The sequence below is a fragment of the Geotrypetes seraphini genome, chromosome 6 (genome assembly GCF_902459505.1).
Source record: "Geotrypetes seraphini chromosome 6, aGeoSer1.1, whole genome shotgun sequence".
NCBI classification, from domain to species: Eukaryota; Metazoa; Chordata; class Amphibia; order Gymnophiona; family Dermophiidae; genus Geotrypetes; species Geotrypetes seraphini.
In genome coordinates, this window is record NC_047089.1 from 233,487,545 (window position 1) to 233,508,423 (window position 20,879).

Sequence of the window (20,879 nt, forward strand, 5' to 3'; positions counted from 1 at the left end):
AGACCTCCCAACCCCCGAGGCCACTGACACGCTTCTACCCCACCCCGACAACCGGCATTGCCTCCCGCCCATCCGCGAGCCCCTACCCCTGAGAACCAGCATCGCCTGCCCGTCCAAACCCAAACCCTTACCGCGACCTGGCACTGGCACGCAGTACCACCAACCCACAGGACGTGCCGGTACCGGTGCCGGAAGATCCTGCCTCTTGCTGCTGATCTCTGCTGGGCTTTGAGCATCTGCGCATGCTCGAGGCCTTCTGGCGCCCGCCCTCTCCGAGATTCTCAGGGAGAATGGGAGCCAGAAGGCCTTGAGCATGCGCAGATGATCAAGGCCCAGCCCAGCAGAGATCAGCAGTAAGAGGCAGGATCTTCCGGCACCGGCACGTCACGTGGGTTGGTGCTACATGCCGGTGCCAGATCACAGTAAGGGTTTGGGTTTGGGCGGGCGATGCCAGTTCTTGTGGGTGGGAGCTCGCGGGCAGGGGGGCGATGCCGGTTGTGGGGGCACAATTTGCTCAAGAGTTTTGCTCGTCTTGCAAAACACTCGCAAACCGCATAACTCGCAAACCAAAGTTTGACTGGAATTCATTCCATTTATCACCAAAGAAGTCTCTATAATTTTATTAGATGGACTGGCAAGGAAGACATGTGTTTTTTCGGCATTCAATTTAAGTTTGTCATCTTTAGCCCAATTATCTACAAGATTGAGTATGGAAGTTACTTGAATTATTGTCTACGAGGCCAACAAAATAATAGGTATGATGTCAGCGTAAATGGTAAAATAAGAAGATGCCCAGACGCATTTCAATAAAGAACAGAGAGATAAATGATTTGACATTACCCAGATAAACTGCAATGCAGATTGTGAACACAAACAAAAAAACCTTTAAATTATCTGCACGGTTTATGGTTTATTTAACTTAATATACCACCTTTCGCAAATTAAGGCAAGGTGATGTACAATAAAAAGATAGCTTAAATATAGGAAAGGAACTACAAATTAAAATAGGAAAGTCTAATTTAAAAAAAAAGAATGTATAGCCCTAAATAATTATATAGAGAAGGAGGACATTCAATGGGGCAGTGTGATTCCAGGGGTATAAATTATATAAAAATGATAGGGTGGATTAAATTGGTAGAGAGGTGATGCTACATGTTAAGGACAGCATTGAGTCAAACAGCATAATAGTTCTGCAGGAAACTAAATACAACGTTGAATATACAATATATGGACAGAAATTCCATGTTTGATGGGAAGAGTATAGTGGTGGGGTATACTGCCACCTACATGTATAACTGAACACTGCAGTAAAAAATGCAATGAAACCAAAAGAGCATCTTTCAGAAAATAGCTGATAGAAATTAGGAAAATATGGATAAGAACATACACAATGGCCTAGCTTCTCTAAATGGTGCTGTTTTTTAGGCATCCAAACAGTAAAAAAATGCCGTTAAAATTATGTTTTTAGTAATAATTATTATAGCTTTATTTATATCCTGTCATACCTTTCAGTTCAAGTTTTAACTGATTTTAAAGGCGCCTACTGGCCCCGTAAAGAAATCAGTGCCTGAATTGCACCTCCACAGGTGCTTTAGGCCGCCTGATGCCACCGTCTGCGTGGTTAACGTCGGGAGTAGCATTATGCAGCCTAAAGCATCTACCGAGGTGCGATTCACATCTTAGGTAGGCGCTGGAAATGTAGTCCAGGAAAACCTTGTCCTACATTTCCGGCACCTGTCTTTGTTGGAGGCATGACTCTGTACCCAGCACCGTCACATGATTGGCACGCGATCCGTGGCTTCTTTTAAAGTGGCCACTGACAATGGCGCCGGTGACAGAATCCGGGCCTATGTGCATATACTGTGGCAAATTAAATGTTACACAGCAATAAGGTAGGCACAGAAAGACTTTGAAAAGAAATTTGTCATACCAAATAGTTTTGCAAGTATATTAAAAGCAAAAAGATTATGAAGGAGTCGGTGGCCATCTTCCTTCCACCCTGGGCACCAGCTTCCCTTCATACACCACTGGAACCTACTTTCCTTTATTGAATATGCTCCTACCAGGGACCTTTTTATAGACTTCTCCTTCACATTACTAAAGCGTAAAAGGAATTTTTAAAGGAAAAAATGTAATAGCAAAAAAACTACCCCCCCCATACCTTTTATGAAGCCACATTAGGGTTTTTATCGTAGGCCGCAGCAGTTAAGACTCGGACTTTCATAGGAATTCTATGAACGTCGGAGTTTTTATTGCTGCGGCTGGCGATAAAAAAAACCCGAAAGTGGCTTCATTAAAGGGGGGGATTTAAATGAATTCTTTGCCTTTGTCCTTAATGATGAGGCTGTTGGAGGTCATTCCCATACCAGAAACCTACTTTGATGATTCAGAGCAACTAAACTAAGCCCCTCCTTTACAAAGGGGCGCTATGCTTTTTAGCGCCCGCTAAACGCTAACGCCTGCATGTTATCGTGTGGACGCATTAGGGGTTCGCGCACGCGTTGATTCAACGCACGCTACATCCGCGCTAAAACGCTTAGCGCGCCTTTGTAAAAGAGGGCCTAAATCGTTGTAAATATAGATATCGCTGTTTGGTTTGTCAATTTGATCTATTACATCAAGTCACAGGGTCCAGATGATATTCACCCCAAAATTCTGAAAGCGCTGAAATATGGAATTGCTAACCTGTTATTACTAATTTGTAACCTATCATGTTAAAATAGTCACAGTGGCTGAGGACTGGAGGGTGGCAAATATAATACCAATTTTTGAAAATGAGTACAGGTGATCCAGGAGACTATAGATCAGGAATCCTGTTACTGGTGCTGGGCAAAATGGTGGAAGCTATCCCTCTATTGAACATACAGAGTGACGTGATTTAATAGGAACGGGTCAGTAAGGGTTTACTGACGGCATGACTTGCCTTACACTGCATGGTTTGAAGATGTAAACAAATACATGAATAAAGGCGAGAAAATGTTTAACAATCTCTCATGAGAGATTCCTCAGGAAAATTAAAAAGTTATAAGCAATCAAGTTTCGAGTTTATTAATATTTGTTAACCCGCTTATCACTTTTCTAAGCGGCATACATAAGTACCGTGTTTCCCCGAAAATAAGACAGTGACATATTAATTTTGGGTCCAAAAAACGCACTAGGGTTTACTTTGGGGGATGTCTTATTTTTTTCATGTACAACAATCATCTCTCCCTTCCTCTCCTCCACCCCAATTCTTCCTCTTTCCTTTCTCCCCCCCAACCCCAACCCCCATGTGCAGCATCTTTCCTCCCCTCCCTCCCCTCCCACACTGACCCTCCCACTGTGAGACTGACATGCCTCCACTCCGAGGCCTTCTAGAGCAGCAGGGGTGGGAGTTGCAGAACTGACAAGTCTGATTTTTTTTTCAACAAATCAGGTGGCACTAGTGTCAGGGATGGAGTGTCGGGGGTCGATCTTAACTGGGGTTTATTTATGGGATAGGACTTATATTAGGAGCATCTTTAAAAATCAGGCTAGGGCTTATTTTCGGGATAGGTCTTATTATCGGGGAAACAGGGTAGATCAAGTAAAACTTGGAATTACATTTACAGTTCAAAGACATTGTGCGAGTGCATTTGAAGACAAACTTGCAGCGAAACGGTAGGTTGGGGGGGGGGGGCAATGCAATATTGTAAAGGAAAGCGAGACGAAGAAGGTAAGCACTGTAGGAGAGGGAATTCCGGTTGTGCTGGGCGACGTTGCAGATGGAGAGCGATTATAGGTCGAATGGGTCTCTAAGTAAGAAAGATTGTAGGGATAGCTTTGAAACGGCCAAGCGATGACTCTTCCCGTAGGGAAGTCCCATGATTGCCACTGTGGAGACAGAAAGCAGAAAGCAGATTTAGGGCTCCTTTTACTAAGGTGCGCTAGTGTTTTTGCGCATGCGGGAAATTACCGCGCGCTACGTGCTTTTCTGCACGTTAAAGCCCTGTATGAAAGGATAGGTGGGGGGGGGGGGCGGAAGGAATATGTTCTTATTGTATCAATTGATGGAATTAAGTGCTGCTTTATTGAGCATCCATACTGAAACATGTGCATTAATGGCCCCTTTTTCGAAGTTGAGGTAGCGATTCTGTCCATAGGAATTGAATGGGCTTGGGTGCATTTACCGTGGCAGAATCGCTAACGAAGCTTTGTAAAAGGAGCTCTGAGATCAGTGACGTAGCGAGGGTGAGAGGTGCCTTTCTCCTGCCCTCGTCTTCATCCCCCCCCACTCCTTCCCCGATCCCCCATTCCATGTGCGGGGCCCCCCATCCCATCCCCCGTACCTCTAGCGGTTCACCGCCATGAGTAACAACTTCCACGCGCTCCTTACAACCCCGGTGGCCCTCCCTTCTGACGTCGCTTCTGATGCGCGGCACCCGAAAGTGACATCAGCGGAAGAGCTGACTCGCTCGCACGAAACATGCTGACGTTGTGGCTCGCAGCAGTGAACAGCTAGAGGAACGGGCGAAGGGGGGCACACGCGTGGTGAGGGGAGGCGTGGGAAGAGACGGAGGGAGCAGAGAGGAGGAGGGGTGACGGCACCCCCACCGGCATGGTGCCCGGTGCAGAGCCCCCTTTACTACGCCACTGCCTGAGATATTTATAAATGATCTGGAGAAAAGATCAATGAGTAAGGTAATCAAATTGTCAGGTGCCAACATTTTTCAAAGTTGTTAAAATAGCAGCGGATTACGAGGTTCTACAGAAAGTCGTTCTGAACTAGATCAGACATCTAAATGGCAGATGAAATTTAACATTGACAGGCACTACGGTACTCCCCCGTTTCAGGAACAACTGCAAATTTTGAAAAACCCGCAAATGCGGTTTTAAGAGGCAGGAGAGGGCAGCTGGGGCGCTGGTGGTACAATAAATCATACCCGGTATGCTCTGACTGTCTGTCAAGAGGCAGGAGAGGCAGGAGAAGGCAGCTGGGGCGCCGGCGGGTGCACTAAATCATACCCAGTACACTCCGACCGCCTCTTCCTGTTACTAAAGTCAGGCTACACCAATCAGGAGCTGCTTTGATGCGCAGCTCCTGATTGGGGTAGCCTGACTTTAGTACAGGAAGAGGCGGTCGGAGCATTCCGCAAATTACTGAGGCCACGATTCGTGAACCGCGAATTCGCGGGGGAACACTGTATATGCAATGTCATACATGTGGAACAGAATTTTAGAAAGGACGTCCAGCTCAGAATCTATTTCTTGTGTATGAGGAACAGGCTCTGTCCCAAAATACATCTAATCTAATCTTCCATTTGTGAGTCGCACAAACCTATACAAGCTCAAGGCGACACATACCTTCTAAATTATGTGAACTTATTTTTATTTTGATGAGATTATGTATGCTTCTACTGTACTCTGCATAGGTATATTCAGAATATAATTTATTAAATAGATAAATTAAAAAAATAAATGCTGGCTATGTCCAGCACAAACATCCATTTTACAAACTGAAACATCTAAACCATGAATGGGAAAAACAAGGGACGTGTTTGTCATTGGGGCAACACGGGGACATCCATATTATAGAAACATAGTCCATCCAGTCTGTCCATCCGCAACATCCACTATCACCTCCTCCTCTCCATATAGGCTAAGGGGTTCATAATTGAAAGAGAAAAACATCCAAAAACCGGCCTAAGTCGGCACTTGGACGATTATCAGTCAAAAACGTCCAAGTGCCGATAATAAAACTGGGTTTTGGACGTATTTAAAAATGACTTAAGCCTTCACAGTGCCACTGAACGACCAGAGCTAAACGGGGCGTTTCAGAAGGAGTGTCGAGGGCGGGACGTGGGCTTAGACGTGGGCAGGTTTATATTCCTAGTACCCCTCCTGACGAAGACATTTTCGAAACTCGAGTTGGGGGGTAAATGTAATCCGAAGGAGTTAAGTTTACAGCACTACCGCACTTTTTGCACTAGTTCACTTTCACTCAGTGGTTAGAAGTGAAATTCAACTCAAGGAGAGACTATAAATGAGCGTTTTAGTTCATTGATAGAAGATTGACAATATGGTATTGAAGAGTATAAAGTCTTCTCACTAACCACTGTAGTTTGACATTCACGTTTGGATGGAGCACTATAAGAATGTATTAAAGAAAAAAGAAAAAAATGTTTTAAAGAAGATGTATTAATAAAGCTGAGATTTTGGATATCACAGGCTTACACTTAGTCATACAGCATGTATAACCGAAAGTTTTACAATAGAGCCTATACGAAACTTGGACGTTATTAATATTATCAGATGTAGACTGCATGGTACGAGATGTATACTACTATACTCTTTAATTCATTGTAAGTAAAGTTTCTCTTTATTGTATTGAGATGTACACTGCTAAACTCCTTAATTCATTGTACGTAAAGCTTCTCTTTATTATATTTACATTTTCTTTTATTGTATTCACAATCTCTTTTACTGTAAACCGCCTAGAAGTCGCAAGATAGCTGGCGGTATATAAAAATAAAGTTATTATTATTATTATTAAAGTCACCAGATAAGCACTGAAAACACATAAAACAGACCCCCTTACACTACCCCAGTGATCACCGACCCTCCCCCCTAAAAATATTAATCACAACTTGAAAATTGTGCCTCCAGAACATCATCACCTGGCAGCCTGGCATAGGAAAGCCTAGTTGTGCTGCACAGAGGCATCTTAAGCCATCTTGGGGTGGGTTAGGGACCCATGGAGAGGAGGACCCATGCCCATAAGCCCCAGGAATCACTGCATTGATATTGAAACATGTGCACTCCCCTATACACCCCCAAAATAAGTGGCTCCTGCAACCATAAGGGCTATTGGGGTGGTAGATAAGTGGGTCTAGGGGATTCTGGAGGTGGTTTGGGGGGGCTCACCATGACCTATAAGAAAGCTGTAGTAAGATGAAGACATGGCACCCTTTTTGTGAAGTTCACAGCAGTGTCCTGTAAGGTACCCCACTATTTAGGTACCATGTCTGAATGTTCAGTCCATCACTTTGCAGACCCCTCCCATGTCCAACAGGGCTTGTTCTAGGCGTTTTTGACTTGGATGAAAAGTTGGACAAAAATGTGGTATAAAGATGGACGATTTAGTGACTTGGACGATCAGATCGGCAGGATGTATACTTAGACGATATTTGAAACGAAAAAACATTTGGACGTATTTTTTGAAAATGTGTCCTAAGCTATTTTTTACTTTGGACGACTTCTGACTTAGACGAAAACGAACTTAAACGTTCCTTTCGATTATGCCCCTCCTTGGCTCTTTATACCTGCATTGTGAGGTCATAGAGCATTATTGTTATAGGCTAAGACTCTTAACACTTGCATTATGAGGTCATAGAGCTTTATGGTTATAGAAACATAGAAACATGATGGTAGATATTCATGAAGATAAGTAGCATAATGGGAAGAGCAACCGGCGGATAAAAGAGCAGAGGTCCCAAGGTTGCTGCAGAAACCCGATACCGCATCAAGACAGCACGGATGGTTGTTAGCTCTGTGTACATTGCATTTCATTTTTATTTCTTTGTAACACACCAGGTGATCCACTGCAGTGGCTATCTGAAGATACGGCAGTACATGTTAGATATTTCCTTATATGATTCCTGCTATCAAATAGTTGGACTGGTGGCTGTCGGTCAATCATTACCTCCAAGTGCGGTGACAGAGGTCAAGCTTCACAGCAACATGTTTATGTTCCGGGCCAGTCTGGACCTTAAACTGATATTTTTGGATTCCCGGTAAGCTGCTATGAAGACTAAAAAAACTCATCTTTGGAATGTGATGTTTGCTATTTTTGTTATATGACTAAATTTCAAAGGAAAAATATTCCAAAGCTTAGACTATGGGGGAAATAAGTTCTCCCTGCACCATTCTAACTCCCAGGCATATGATTGTTTAAGCCCCCATATGTTTTCCTAGTATAACAATTAGAGAATGACACAGTGACAGATTTTTCCCCATCTCCGCAGAAACTCATTTTCCTGTCCCCATGAGTTCTTTTGCTGTCTCTGCCCCATTCCTGCAAGCTCTGTCGTCATCTGCACAAGCCTCAAACCTTTTACAATCATAAGTAGCAACATTCTAGAGCTCAGATTGTGATGTCATAATGCCTCATTCCACCAATGCCTAAGCTCCGTCCTCATCTACACAAGCCTCAAAGACTTTAAAATCCTAAGTAGTAACATTCTAGAGCTCTGATTGTGATGTCATAATGCCTCACCAGGAAGTGGGTTATTGACTACATCAACTGTCTCTACGACAGGAACCAGACTGAAGGCTGAGTGATTTCAAATGAAACTCATGACAGTACAAACCAAAATGTAATACTATTCAGCAACCAGTGGAGCAGTAAGATGAGGCGGGGGGGGGGGGGCGGTCCCCCTCCTCCTCCTCCTCTCTGCCCCTCCTCTTCCTATTCCTTCCCTCCACGTGTGCGCCCCCTTTCTTTCCCCCATACCTGTAGTTGAAGTTGTTTGCGGCGGTCAACAACGTGCTCTTCGCAACCCCGTCGGCTCTCTCACTAAATGTCACTTCCAGGTGCCACGCATAGGAAGTGATGTCAGAGGGAGAGCCAATGGATTCGCCAGGAGCACGTTGTTGACCGCTGCGAACCACAACTTCAACCAATTAGCAGTTACTTTTGTAATTGCCCTTAGTCAGCATTCTATAAGTTGGGCAAGTTCAAGATCAAGTTCAATTTATTTGATATACCGCTAATATTAAACCAAGGTTAAAATCTATGCGGTTTACAATAAAATAAAGGTTGGGAGGTAAAAACACACAAAACACTATAGACTAACAATAATGTTACGAACATCTTTGGAACACATAGGAAGGAACAGTAACGGAGGGTTAGGACTACGATGGGAAGATAGGACTTCAATGAAAAACCAAGGTGGCAAGGGAGCCCCTTCTGGTGATTCAGACAGGTCGTGATCTGTTTGGGCCGCCGTGGGAGCGGACTGCCGGGCAGGATGGACCTATGGTCTGACCCGGCGGAGGCACTGCTTATGTTCTTATGTTCTTATTAAAAGTAATATACAGCTCCCCCTCCAGATTCGCGGTTTCCCCAATCACAAATTCGGTTTTTCACAATTTTTTTTGCTCCTGGAATTTTTAATTTAGAAACGCTGCCCCGGACATCCCCCAGACCTTACCTGGTGGTCTAGATACGACACGAGGCAGGAGCGATCTTCCTACGCTCCTGCCCCATGCAGAGCCGTCATCAAAATGGCTGCCTTGAGTTCCCGTCGTAGTCTCAAGGAGAGAACGGGAACCCGAAGGCCTTGAGCATGCACAGATGCTCAAGTCCCAGCAAAAAGAAGGAGGCAGATCTTCAGGCACCGGCACCGGCATGTCCTGTGTGTTGGTGCTGGTGCCAAATAGGGGTAAGGAATGTGATTGGGTGGGAGGGTGGGTGCCTGGGGATGCCGGATCGCGGCGGGGGGTGCGACATGAGCGGGGGGGTGCCAGATCACGGGTGGGCGCCACGAGCAGGGGGATGGTGGATCACGCGGAGGGCGACATGAGCGGGGGATGGCGGATCACGTGGGGTGGCCTTCATGAGCGAGGGGAGCAATGCCGGTTCTCGGGGGGGGGGGGCTTAGTAGAGCAGCGCCGCTGGCCTCAAGGGGTGGGGGTGGGTGGGAATGAATCAAGCGAGTTTCCCTTAGTTCTTATGGAGAAACTCACTTTGATATATGAGTCCTTTGGTTTACGAGCATGCTTCTGGAACGAATTATGCTCGTAAACCAAGGTTCCACTGTACTTAGCACTTAAAAGATGTCAAAATCGATATTGTTTAAATGAAAACATGTAATTGATGAATGGCTTTTCTGTTTTCTAGGGTGGCGGAATTAACTGGCTATGAACCACAAGATTTGATTGAAAAAACTCTCTATCACCATGTCCATGGCTGTGATGTGTTTCATCTACGATATGCTCATCACCTCTGTAAGTCCCTGTAGAGGTGTGATTTCACATGTTGAATGGATTCAGGTAGACAGCGGATTAATCTGTTCACTGTTTCAGGTTTTCATTAGTTTCACATTTCCAGAGGATTCAGATGTTGGTTGGCCAGTGGTTTCAAGTGTGCTTTATTTGAGGCGGTTAGTGAATGCAAGTGTTCGATGATTCAGGTGTCAACAAAATATCTATACAATGTTAATATATCAGTCTTGTTTAAAATTACGGCAGATCAGGCTAGAGCTACTTTATGTTAAAATACAGAGCAATAGCTACTATAGATAGTTTTAATATATCAATTTGTTTCTTGGACTCTGTTAATTAGTTAAATCTATTCCTAAATATCCTTTCCCTTTTATCTTTTTATATCTAATTATAATATTTGATTGTTATTTGTTAAGGAAAAAAATGACGCCCTGTGGCTACTACTGGAAATGCAGCCTGTAATAGAAAATCGGACACCTTGTGGCCACTGTTGCAACTGCAGCTTCTTGTGTTTTGGGGACAGACAAGAGCTGATCATTAACCCAAAAATTGTTGCGGTCAGATTAATATCCTCAAACAAGATTTCTAATTACACTGTCATTAAAGACCTAGTGACTTGGTGAATTACAGATCTAAAAAAAATTTGTTTTGTGCTAGTCTGGTAAGGTCCTCCAGCATCATCCCCATGGTTGTTTTCAACATGTCCAGCCGATTGTAGGTTACCCTCTTCACCTGGTTCCTTCAATCTTCCCAAACATGATGTCCTTCTCCAGTGATCTCTCTCTCTTCTGATGGTGTGACCAAAATAAGACAATTGTAACATCATCTTTTGGGCTTTGAGTGACATGGCTGGTTTGATCTCTTCCAGAATCAATTTGTTAGTTCTTCTGGCAGTTCACAGCATGCATAAAATCCTTCTCCAAAGCTCAAATGGGTCAATCTTCTATCTGTCAGAAACGTTTTGAAGATCCCTCATAAAATATTATAATTATCAAATTAAATTAATAAATCTCATATAACAAATTCATTAAAACTTAATCAATCTTAAAAAAAATTATCCATGCTATAAGAGTGCTACTAATATTAATCAACAAATGCTTGATTAAAAATACAAATACTTTCAACAATTTCCTAAACTGGAAACATAGGTTTAAGGTACTTTATAGGCAAGACTTAATGGGATCCTTTAGTAAATTAGTATTCTTGTTTTCAGTTTTAAAGGGAAGTGTACGTTGCATATTTGTTAGCTGTTGTTTGGGGTCACGAGATTAAAGCTTTTCAGTTGTTGTGTCTTGTAAATTCTCTTTCCAGTGCTGGTGAAAGGCCAAGTTACAACCAAATACTACCGACTGCTCTCTAAGCATGGAGGCTGGGTTTGGGTGCAGAGCTATGCCACCATCGTTCACAACAGCCGTTCATCCCGGCCTCACTGCATTGTTAGCGTCAACTATGTCCTAACGTAAGTCAATCACTTGATAAATCATAACCAGTTGTTAGTGTAGTCCTTATTCACTTCTTTCTACATCACTAACTATTCTCTGTACTCTTTTTAAATCTCTAATATTGTAAAGCTATATGGTGCCTGTTTATATATTGCGGCCCCATATACACTGTAAAGAGATTATTGGTCTAATACTAACACATACTTCATAATATATGTATATATATATTAATTCTTTATTTTTTCATTTGTATGGACCTTCGGATATCAACTGGACCATGAATAATGCCCAGCAATCTCTTGTCTTCATCAGTCCACTTTAATGTTTATTTACTAAAAACTCTAAAATTCATTTAGTTTCATACTTATTTTTAATTTCATAATTCCATAACTATTTCTTCATTGTATTTCATTTTAGTTTCCTTCATTTCCTTACTTAATGTCTTTACGTAAGTCAAAACATTTTCCAGAGTTAACATTTGGTTATGTGAGGCTGATTTCTTAGCAGGCATGCCTCTTCTCCCATATGCATAATTCTTCAGTTCTCCAGCGGGGCACAAGACCAACCTGTAGAACGGAAAAGAGGAATCTCTTGAATGGCGAAGTTAGTGGCTCATGTTATCTACTCAAGTAGTGTATCCGTCAGGTAGCCTCTTCACCGAGATCAATGGATGACTTATCCACTTCATTTTTACACTAGATTTTCAGCTGCATTATCCATTTAAGGACTGCTGAATATGCCGCACTAAACTAAAATGGATAAGATTAAAATAGGACAGTTATTTATGCAGGTCTTCTTAAATGAATTCATTTAAATGGACAGAGGCCGTCTATCAACTCTATCTGTGTACATTGAAGTCCCATCCTTGAAACACGTTTGATCCCTCCCTTTTCTATCTGGACAAGACGTCTGGCCAAAAGTTATACTTTGGCTGACCCTGAATTTTAAAAAAATATAAAAAAGGAAAAGATTAGTGTGATGAACTTTGAAGTTAACGAGAAAAATCCTTTGGAATGTCAACCTCAAAGTTTATGGTCATGTGGTCAGTTTGGATCCCTTTGCAGCACTTAGACACTTCTAAAACAGTCTAGCCCTGAATGTCTAAGTTCCATCCAGGACATCTTGGGAAAGGTTTGATTATCGCCACAAGGCATCCAAGTTAAACACGCCCAAAGCCCACCCAAAATATGCCATAGCACACCTCCTGGAACTCTGACTGGGAGAAACGTCTAGCTAGATGTCCAGGAAAAGGGTTTAGATTATGGCGTGCAGAAGGATTTCATTCTTCTAATTCCCCTTTCCTAATAATCCCATTGGCAGAGTCTCCATCACCTGTGATTATAGGACAGAGGTGGGCAACCTCAGTCCCTGAGGGCCGCAACCCAATTGGATCTTCAGAATTTCCCTAATACATATGTAAGAGATCTATTTAGATGCACTGCCTCCATTGTATGCAAATAGATCTCATGCATAATCATTGGGGAAAACAAAAAAGAAAAGAAAATAAGCAATTTATTAAACAAACAGTGCCCAAGAGGCCACATTTCACCCGAAGGCTTCATCAGGGGCAGAAAACTGTCAGACAATAAAATACAAAAAGAAACAAATTAAAAGTATACTCAGATTAAAAAGTAAAACACAATTAAACAGTTCAAAGATGGATCTAGACTAGAGGTCTGCACGGGAACGGGGATCGTGGGAATCCTGCGGGTCCCGCAGGAATCCCCCCTAACCCATGGGACTCCCACGGGGACCCCCCTCTGGCCCATGGGACTCCCACGGGGATGGAAGGCTTTGGAAGCAGGGTTTGTCCATATAATATAATAGACACGTCAGCCTTAGTAAAAGAGGGGGTTTATAAGTTAATTACCTGAACAGGAAACAAAAAAAGGGTTCCACCAAAGAGATTCCACAAGGAAAACAGCAGCGCAAACACAAAATAAACTGTGGAATTGATGATCCTGTCAGAAGTAATTGCTGCTTTTTATGGGGACGGGCGGGGATGGAGGTATTTCCTTGCGGGGATGGGTGGGGACGGAGAGGATCCTGACGGGGACAGGTGGGGATGGAGAGGATCCTGGCGGGGATGGGTGGGATTTCTGTCCCCATGCAACTCTCTAATCTAGACCAAATCAGTACATACAAAACTCTCCAAATGTAAGCAATAGAACAGGATGAGCTGGTTGAGGTATATTCAGAAGTAAAATTATATAGAGTACATGAGTGACGGCATACTTGGTCAAAAAAGATGATCTAATAATTACAACATTTGATCCAGATCCATCTTTGCATGTGCTTATTCTGTATGTGGCATATGATATATGTTTTATGCATGAAGATTCTTTATCTTTTATTCTTCTATGAGGGGTGGTCAATAATTTACCTACCGTAGGAAAGAAAAGAGTTTTCAAAACTTTTTTGTTTTATTTTTCATATAGTCCCCTGATAGCTCCATACACTTCATCCACTTTTCCTGCAGTGACTTTAAACTCTTTGAAAAGAATTCTTCTGTTTGACCTTCAAACCAGAACGTCACAGCTTGATGTGTTCATCACTTGAAAACCACTGTCCACAGCGAGATTTCTTCAAAACTTGGAACAGGAATTAATCCGAGGGAGCTAAGTCAGGATTGCAGGGTGGATGGTTTAGCTGCTGAAACCCACATTCTTGGATGGCAGCCTGGGATTGTTCTGATATGCGCAGTGGCGCTTTGTCATGAAGAAGAAGCACGCCCGCTGTGAGTTTTCCTCGTTTTTTCTCCTTGATTGGCTCCTGCAAAGCGATCATTGTGTTGGCATGACTCTCCCCGGTTATGGTTGTCTTGTGTGGCATGAACTCCAGAAGCAAAGGTCCTTCATCCCAGAAGACATTTGCCATGACTTTGCCTGCAGATTTTTCTGTCTTGGACTATTTTGGGGTGGGGGGGTGACTTATGCTTCCACTGCATTCACTCCATTTTGGACTCAGGATATCTGTGATAGACCCAAGTCTCATCTCCGGTCACCAAACAATGAAAAAAAATTCACTTGGCCTTCATGGAATATCTCCAAGTTCTCCTGACAGCACTGGAGCCTCATGGCCTTCTGACGTGGCGTCAGCATTCTTGGAACCCATCTTGCACTAACCTTGGACATGGCCAACTTTTCATGAATTGTTTTCCAAACTGTACTTGCCGAGATGCCCGTTTCTTCAGCTATTCGTGAAACCTTAATTCGTCTGTCTGACAAAATTGAATCCTCAACTTTCTTGCCAGTGTTGGCTCTTCCTCTGACATCACTTCCTAGACGCGGGTCCAGGAAGTGACATCAGAGGAAGAGCCAATGCTAGCACAGCACCAGCTTGGGGGTTGCTGCTCGCGCCAGGAACATTACAGAGGTACGGAGAAGGGAAGCAGCAGTGGGGAACGGGGGGGGGGGGTTATAGAGAGGAGGATAGGTGTCTGCACTCTTACCAAGACGGCAACCGGGGCGGACCCCTCCCCCCTTTACTATTCCACTGCTCCCATCTATAGATTTCTGGATTCGTTTTGTGAAACCTGGGCCCCCACTGAGTGCACTCAGTCCTCCAAACTCCAGGCTTTCTGTATTTCTTTCTTACAATACCATCTTGTGTCTGAATTCCAGAATACGCTACTGAAACATGCCACATGGACAACTTGCTGTGCTTAGTTAGGGTTTTTTTTTTCTTTAACCTGCAGTAAATATGGCATGCTGAGTGATTTAATCCAGTCAAAGCTGACAACTTGAAGCAGTGCTCTGAGCTTATGAATAAAAGTTCTTGTCCTGGAGTTTGGTTGGCAGTAATATATTGCTTTCAGCAATGCAACAATTATTAAAGAGACGAATCTGTCTCTGTTTCTAGCATACGTTAGGCTTTTCCCGTCTCATCATTCTCCAGAAAGAGCCGGAGCCAGGTCAGCTTTTCAGGATATCCGCAATGAATATGTATGAGTTAGATTTGCATGCACTGCCTGCTTTAGATGCAAATCTATCTCATGCATATTTATTGTGGATATCCTGAAAACCTGGCCTGGCTCCGGCTCTCGAGAACTGGAATTGCCTACCCTTGCCCTAGATCAAAGGTTTTCAGGTTGTCAACCACAAACCATCAAAATAACTGGAACCAAGATATGAACATATTACCCCATATCTCCAACAACTGCATTGGCTACCAGTTGTATTTAGAATCCAGTACAAAGCAATTATGCTATGTCATCAATTTTTATATGGAACGCTTCCGGAATGTTTTAAGAGTTTGATGTCTGGTTACCAGCCATCAGGATCATTGCGCTCTGAAAACTCAGCACTGTTGAAAACAAAGGCCAGCCCCCAAGTATTTGGAAACAAATGCCATGACCTTTCCAAGTGCAGGAGTAAAACTGTGGAGTGGCCTTGTTGGTCAAATTCGGAAATGTGGGGATAGGAGTTCATTCAGGAAATTGCTGAAAATGCAATTATTCTTTGATGCAGAGAATGGCCACCCGGATGGTCTCGGGACTCAAGGATCTCCCATACGAAGAACGGCTTGACAAATTACAGCTATACTCGCTCGAGGAGCGCAGAGAGAGGGGGGACATGATCGAGACGTTCAAGTATCTTATGGGCCGCATCGAGGCGGAGGAAGATATCTTCTTTTTCAAGGGTCCCACGACAACAAGAGGGCATCCGTTGAAAATCAGGGGCGGAAAACTACGAGGTGACACCAGGAAATTCTTTTTCTCTGAAAGGGTGGTTGATCGCTGGAATAGTCTTCCACTGCAGGTGATCGAGGCCAGCAGCGTGCCTGATTTTAAGGCCAAATGGAATCGGCACATGGGATCTATTCACAGGGCAAAGGTAGGGGAGGGACATTAGGGTGGGCAGACTGGATGGGCCGTGGCCCTTATCTGCTGTCTATTTCTGTTTCTATGATGCATTTCTTTGACCTATTGCAAGGATTGAATCTTTCTGACCTGTTTCAATATTTTAATTTATAACATTTTTATTGAAGAAATCAGTAAATATACAATATTATAATACAATAAAATAGTCATTAAATTAAAATTCATCATATTAATTTCCATCAAATATCTTTCATTTCTTCAAAATATATTTCCAAAATACTCATTTTCAATATTTTATATATGTCATTTTATTGTGAACTGTTTTGGAATAAAACGGTATAGAAATTTTTTTTAAATAAATAAATAAAATAGCTGCTTTCTAATAGCAGCAAGCAACACATGTGACCATAAGAACATAACAGTAGCCTTACTGGGTCAGACCAATGGTCCATCAAGCCCAGTAGCCCGTTCTCACGGTGGCCAATCCAGGTCACTAGTACCTGGCCAAAACCCAAGGAGTAGCAACATTCCAGAATCCCAAAGAGTAACAAAAGATTTTAGAACCCCAAAGAGTATCAAGATTCCATTCAGAATCCTAAAGAATACCAAGATTCTAGAACCCCAAGGAGTAGCAGCATTCCAGAATCCCAAAGAGTAACAAAAGATTTTAGAACCCCAAAGAGTATCAAGATTCCATTCAGAATCCTAAAGAATACCAAGATTCTAGAACCCCAAGGAGTAGCAGCATTCCAGAATCCCAAAGAGTAACAAAAGATTTTAGAACCCCAAAGAGTATCAAGATTCCATTCAGAATCCTAATGAATACCAAGATTCTAGAACCCCAAGGAGTAGCAGCATTCCAGAATCCCAAAGAGTAACAAAAGATTCTAGAACCCCAAAGAGTATCAAGATTCCATTCAGAATCCTAAAGAATACCAAGATTCTAGAACCCCAAGGAGTAGCAGCATTCCAGAATCCCAAAGAGTAACAAAAGATTTTAGAACCCCAAAGAGTATCAAGATTCCATTCAGAATCCTAAAGAATACCAAGATTCTAGAACCCCAAGGAGTAGCAGCATTCCAGAATCCCAAAGAGTAACAAAAGATTTTAGAACCCCAAAGAGTATCAAGATTCCATTCAGAATCCTAAAGAATACCAAGATTCTAGAACCCCAAGGAGTAGCAGCATTCCAGAATCCCAAAGAGTAACAAAAGATTTTAGAACCCCAAAGAGTATCAAGATTCCATTCAGAATCCTAAAGAATACCAAGATTCTAGAACCCCAAGGAGTAGCAGCATTCCAGAATCCCAAAGAGTAACAAAAGATTTTAGAACCCCAAAGAGTATCAAGATTCCATTCAGAATCCTAAAGAATACCAAGATTCTAGAACCCCAAGGAGTAGCAGCATTCCAGAATCCCAAAGAGTAACAAAAGATTCTAGAACCCCAAAGAGTATCAAGATTCTGGAACCCCAATGGAAGGAGTGGGGGGGGGGCAGGGGCGTCACTGCCCTGAGCACCTCCCACTTTTGCTACGCCATTGAGGTAGGATTCATATAATCTTAAGACAATTGCATTAGGAAAACACTAGGAAAAAGACAAATTAAATATCCTGAAAGAGGGTAGTCCAGAATAAAGTGCATACAGTACAAGCAACATTTGTCATTGTTTGATGCATTCATGGTTGCATATATAAACATATGCTATTGTAACATCTCTTTGCAGTGACATTGAATACAAGGAACTTCAACTGTCAGCTGAACAACTTACCGTCTCCAAATTACCATATCCATGCAGATTCTCTGTGTCTACCCCACAAGAGACAAGAAAGCCAGCAAAACCCAAAAGTAATAAAATGAAAACCAAATCAAGAGGTACCCCATACCCACAGGTAAGCACTTCCATAAAGTAGCTTGGACATAGTGAGAGCCCAGCAGGTCAGTAGCAGAGATGCCTAGTTACCCAGTTCCAAGCTGGAGATTAGGGGACAGTCCAGGATTTCTGATCACCTCATTCCGATGCATTATGGGACTTGCAGCACTGATTTTAATGGGCAGAATAAGGCACAATTAATCCCACACAAAACCAGGACTGTCCAGCTTAAAACTGGGTAATTTAGCATCTCTGTAGTAGGAGTGGCATTGGCCAGGATTTCAATGGATGACATCCAAGCATGCTCTTCAGGGCATATAGTTACCATATGGCTCCAGAAAAAGTAGGACGGATTGAGACATCCGGGTTTTACTTTCATTGAAAGCTATGGAAATAAGGAGGACAGGCTGAGACATCTGGGTTTTACTTCCTTGGAAAGCACTGGAAGTAAAACCCAGATGTCTCAATCCGTCCTCCTTTTTCTGGAGCCATATGGTAACCATAGCACAGGGGTAGGCAATTCCGGTCCTCGAGAGCCAGAGCCATGTCAGGTTTTCAGGATATCAATGAATATGTATTAGATGGATTTGCATGCTCTGCCTCCTTGAGATGCAAATCTATCTCATGCATATTTATTGTGGATATCCTTAAAACCTGACCTGGCTCCGGCTCTCGAGGAACGGAATTTCCTACCCCTGCCATAGCAAAACTACATATCCACACATAAAAGTACGTTCTAGGATAAAACCAGGACTGGATTAACCTGTTTATGACATGGAGCCAGGTGCTCTTTATTCCAGGGGTTTCAACCCAGTCCTTGGCACATACCTGCAATTTTAATATATTGTTGGGTTGGAGGAGGGGATATGAGGCTTTTTTCTACCTCTTGATAATTTTCACAATATTAAGCCTGTTTAGCTAATCCCTGTGCTGTTCAGTGTCTTGGGAGATCATTTTGTGATTCATTCCGCAGCATTTACGTGGTATGTGTTTGCTGTGCTGCAAAACGTTTTGAGAGTGTGGTTGTGACATACCTAGCCAGTCCAGTTTTCAGGATATCCATAAGGAATATGCGTGAGATAGATTTGCATATACAGTGGTACCTCAGTTTACGAGTGCACTGGTTTGCGAGTGTTTTGCAAGACGAGCAAAACATTTGCAAAATCGGTGCCTCAGAAACCGAGCATGGCTCGATTTACGAGCACCCCTCCCCCCCCGCAATCCGGCACCCCCCCTGCCTCGAACCGGCACCCCCCACCGCCACGAACCGACCCCCCCGACACGATTGGGCACCCCCCCGACACGATCCGACATCCCCCCCCCTGACATAATTGGGCACCCCCCCGCCGCTTCTTACCCTCATCTGGACACTCTTGAAGATCGGCCTACTCGTCTGCTGGGCCTTGAGCATCTCTCATCTGGACACTCTTGAAGATCGGCCTACTCGTCTGCTGGGCCTTGAGCATGCTCAGATGCTCAAGGCCCAGCAGACGAGTAGGCCGATCTTCAAGAGTGTCCAGATGAGGGTAAGAAGTGGCGGGGGGGTGCCCAATTATGTCGGGGAGGATGTCGGATCGTGTCGGGGGGTGCCCAATCGTGTTGGGGGGGTCGGATCGTGGCGGGGGGGGGTACCGGTTCGAGGCAGGGGGGGTGCCGGATCGCAGGGGGGGTGCCTTCAAGGGGAGCAATGCCGGTTCTCGGGGGGGGGGGGGGAAACGCATCAAAGCGAGTTTCCATTATTTCCTATGGGGAAACTCGCTTTGATAAATGAGCATTTTGGATTACGAGCATGCTCCTGGAACGAATTATGCTCGTAATCCAAGGTACCACTGTAATGTATGTTCATGGTGGATATCTTGAAAACCAAACTGGTTTTGTGTATCCCAAGGGTTGCTTTATTCCCATCACTGTATCGTTGGCTGCTGTAATAACAGATACAGATCAAAAGTAGCCATTAAATATTCTCTAGACACTGAGGAGTGAAGGAAAATAACACATAACAAAAACGCTGAAATCTCCCTATTGACAAAAGAAAAAGCCTCGGGTTAAAGGTGAGCATACAAAAAGCCCAACCACCACCATCCACATCATCGGCATAAAAAACTTTCGTCTAGACGTGCCCCTTGGTAAAAATACTATTGAAACATGGTGGGCTAATTAATAGTTAGCATAACTAAGAAACATTGCCCACTTTTTTTTGTAGTTCAAAATTTTTATTGAATTTTGTAGTTTTTTTTAAATATTAATTTATAACATTTTATTGAAGGAAATAATATAATATAATACAAAAGATTTCATTTCAAATAGATTCACAATTATAATATTTACATACATATTTCTATCATTCCTTCAAAATATATTTCCATATAACCCAAATCTACCCCCACCTCCCATCCCCCCTTCCCCCTCCCCTTTCCCCTCCCTTCCCCCCTCCATTTCACATTGTATTGAAGTAATTAATAAAACTATAATATAAAATAAAATTTATCATTCCTTCAATATACATTTCAATATGACCTATTTCAACATACCACCACACCCCCAACTTTCTCCCCCCCCTCTTTTGAATGGAAGATGACACATATTACCAGGTATTACAAAGTTATAAATGTTTCCAAAGCTTCAATATAAAATATTAACAATCATACTTCATGCTCTAGACAGAGGAAAGATTTTGAATATATGGGTCCCAAAATTTTCCCCCCAAAAACAAAAAAACGTGTACGTCTTGTAAACTTACAAACATCCCTAACTTCAAATAGAATTAAACAATGAAGTTGA

The 20,879-nt window shown here is 43.0% G+C and overlaps 1 protein-coding gene across 3 annotated transcripts in view; it reads left to right on the forward strand.

Annotated features, from left to right (window-relative positions):
* Nucleotides 1-20,879, forward strand: part of SIM2 (SIM bHLH transcription factor 2) — a 125,440-nt gene that overhangs the window by 96,485 nt on the left and 8,076 nt on the right. For all 3 annotated transcript variants that reach the window (XM_033947619.1, XM_033947617.1, XM_033947618.1), the window contains 4 exons: nucleotides 7,552-7,751; nucleotides 9,860-9,966; nucleotides 11,275-11,422; nucleotides 17,952-18,117. In XM_033947619.1, coding sequence (XP_033803510.1) covers nucleotides 7,552-7,751; nucleotides 9,860-9,966; nucleotides 11,275-11,422; nucleotides 17,952-18,117 — 621 coding nt within the window. The remainder of the gene's footprint in view (nucleotides 1-7,551; nucleotides 7,752-9,859; nucleotides 9,967-11,274; nucleotides 11,423-17,951; nucleotides 18,118-20,879) is intronic.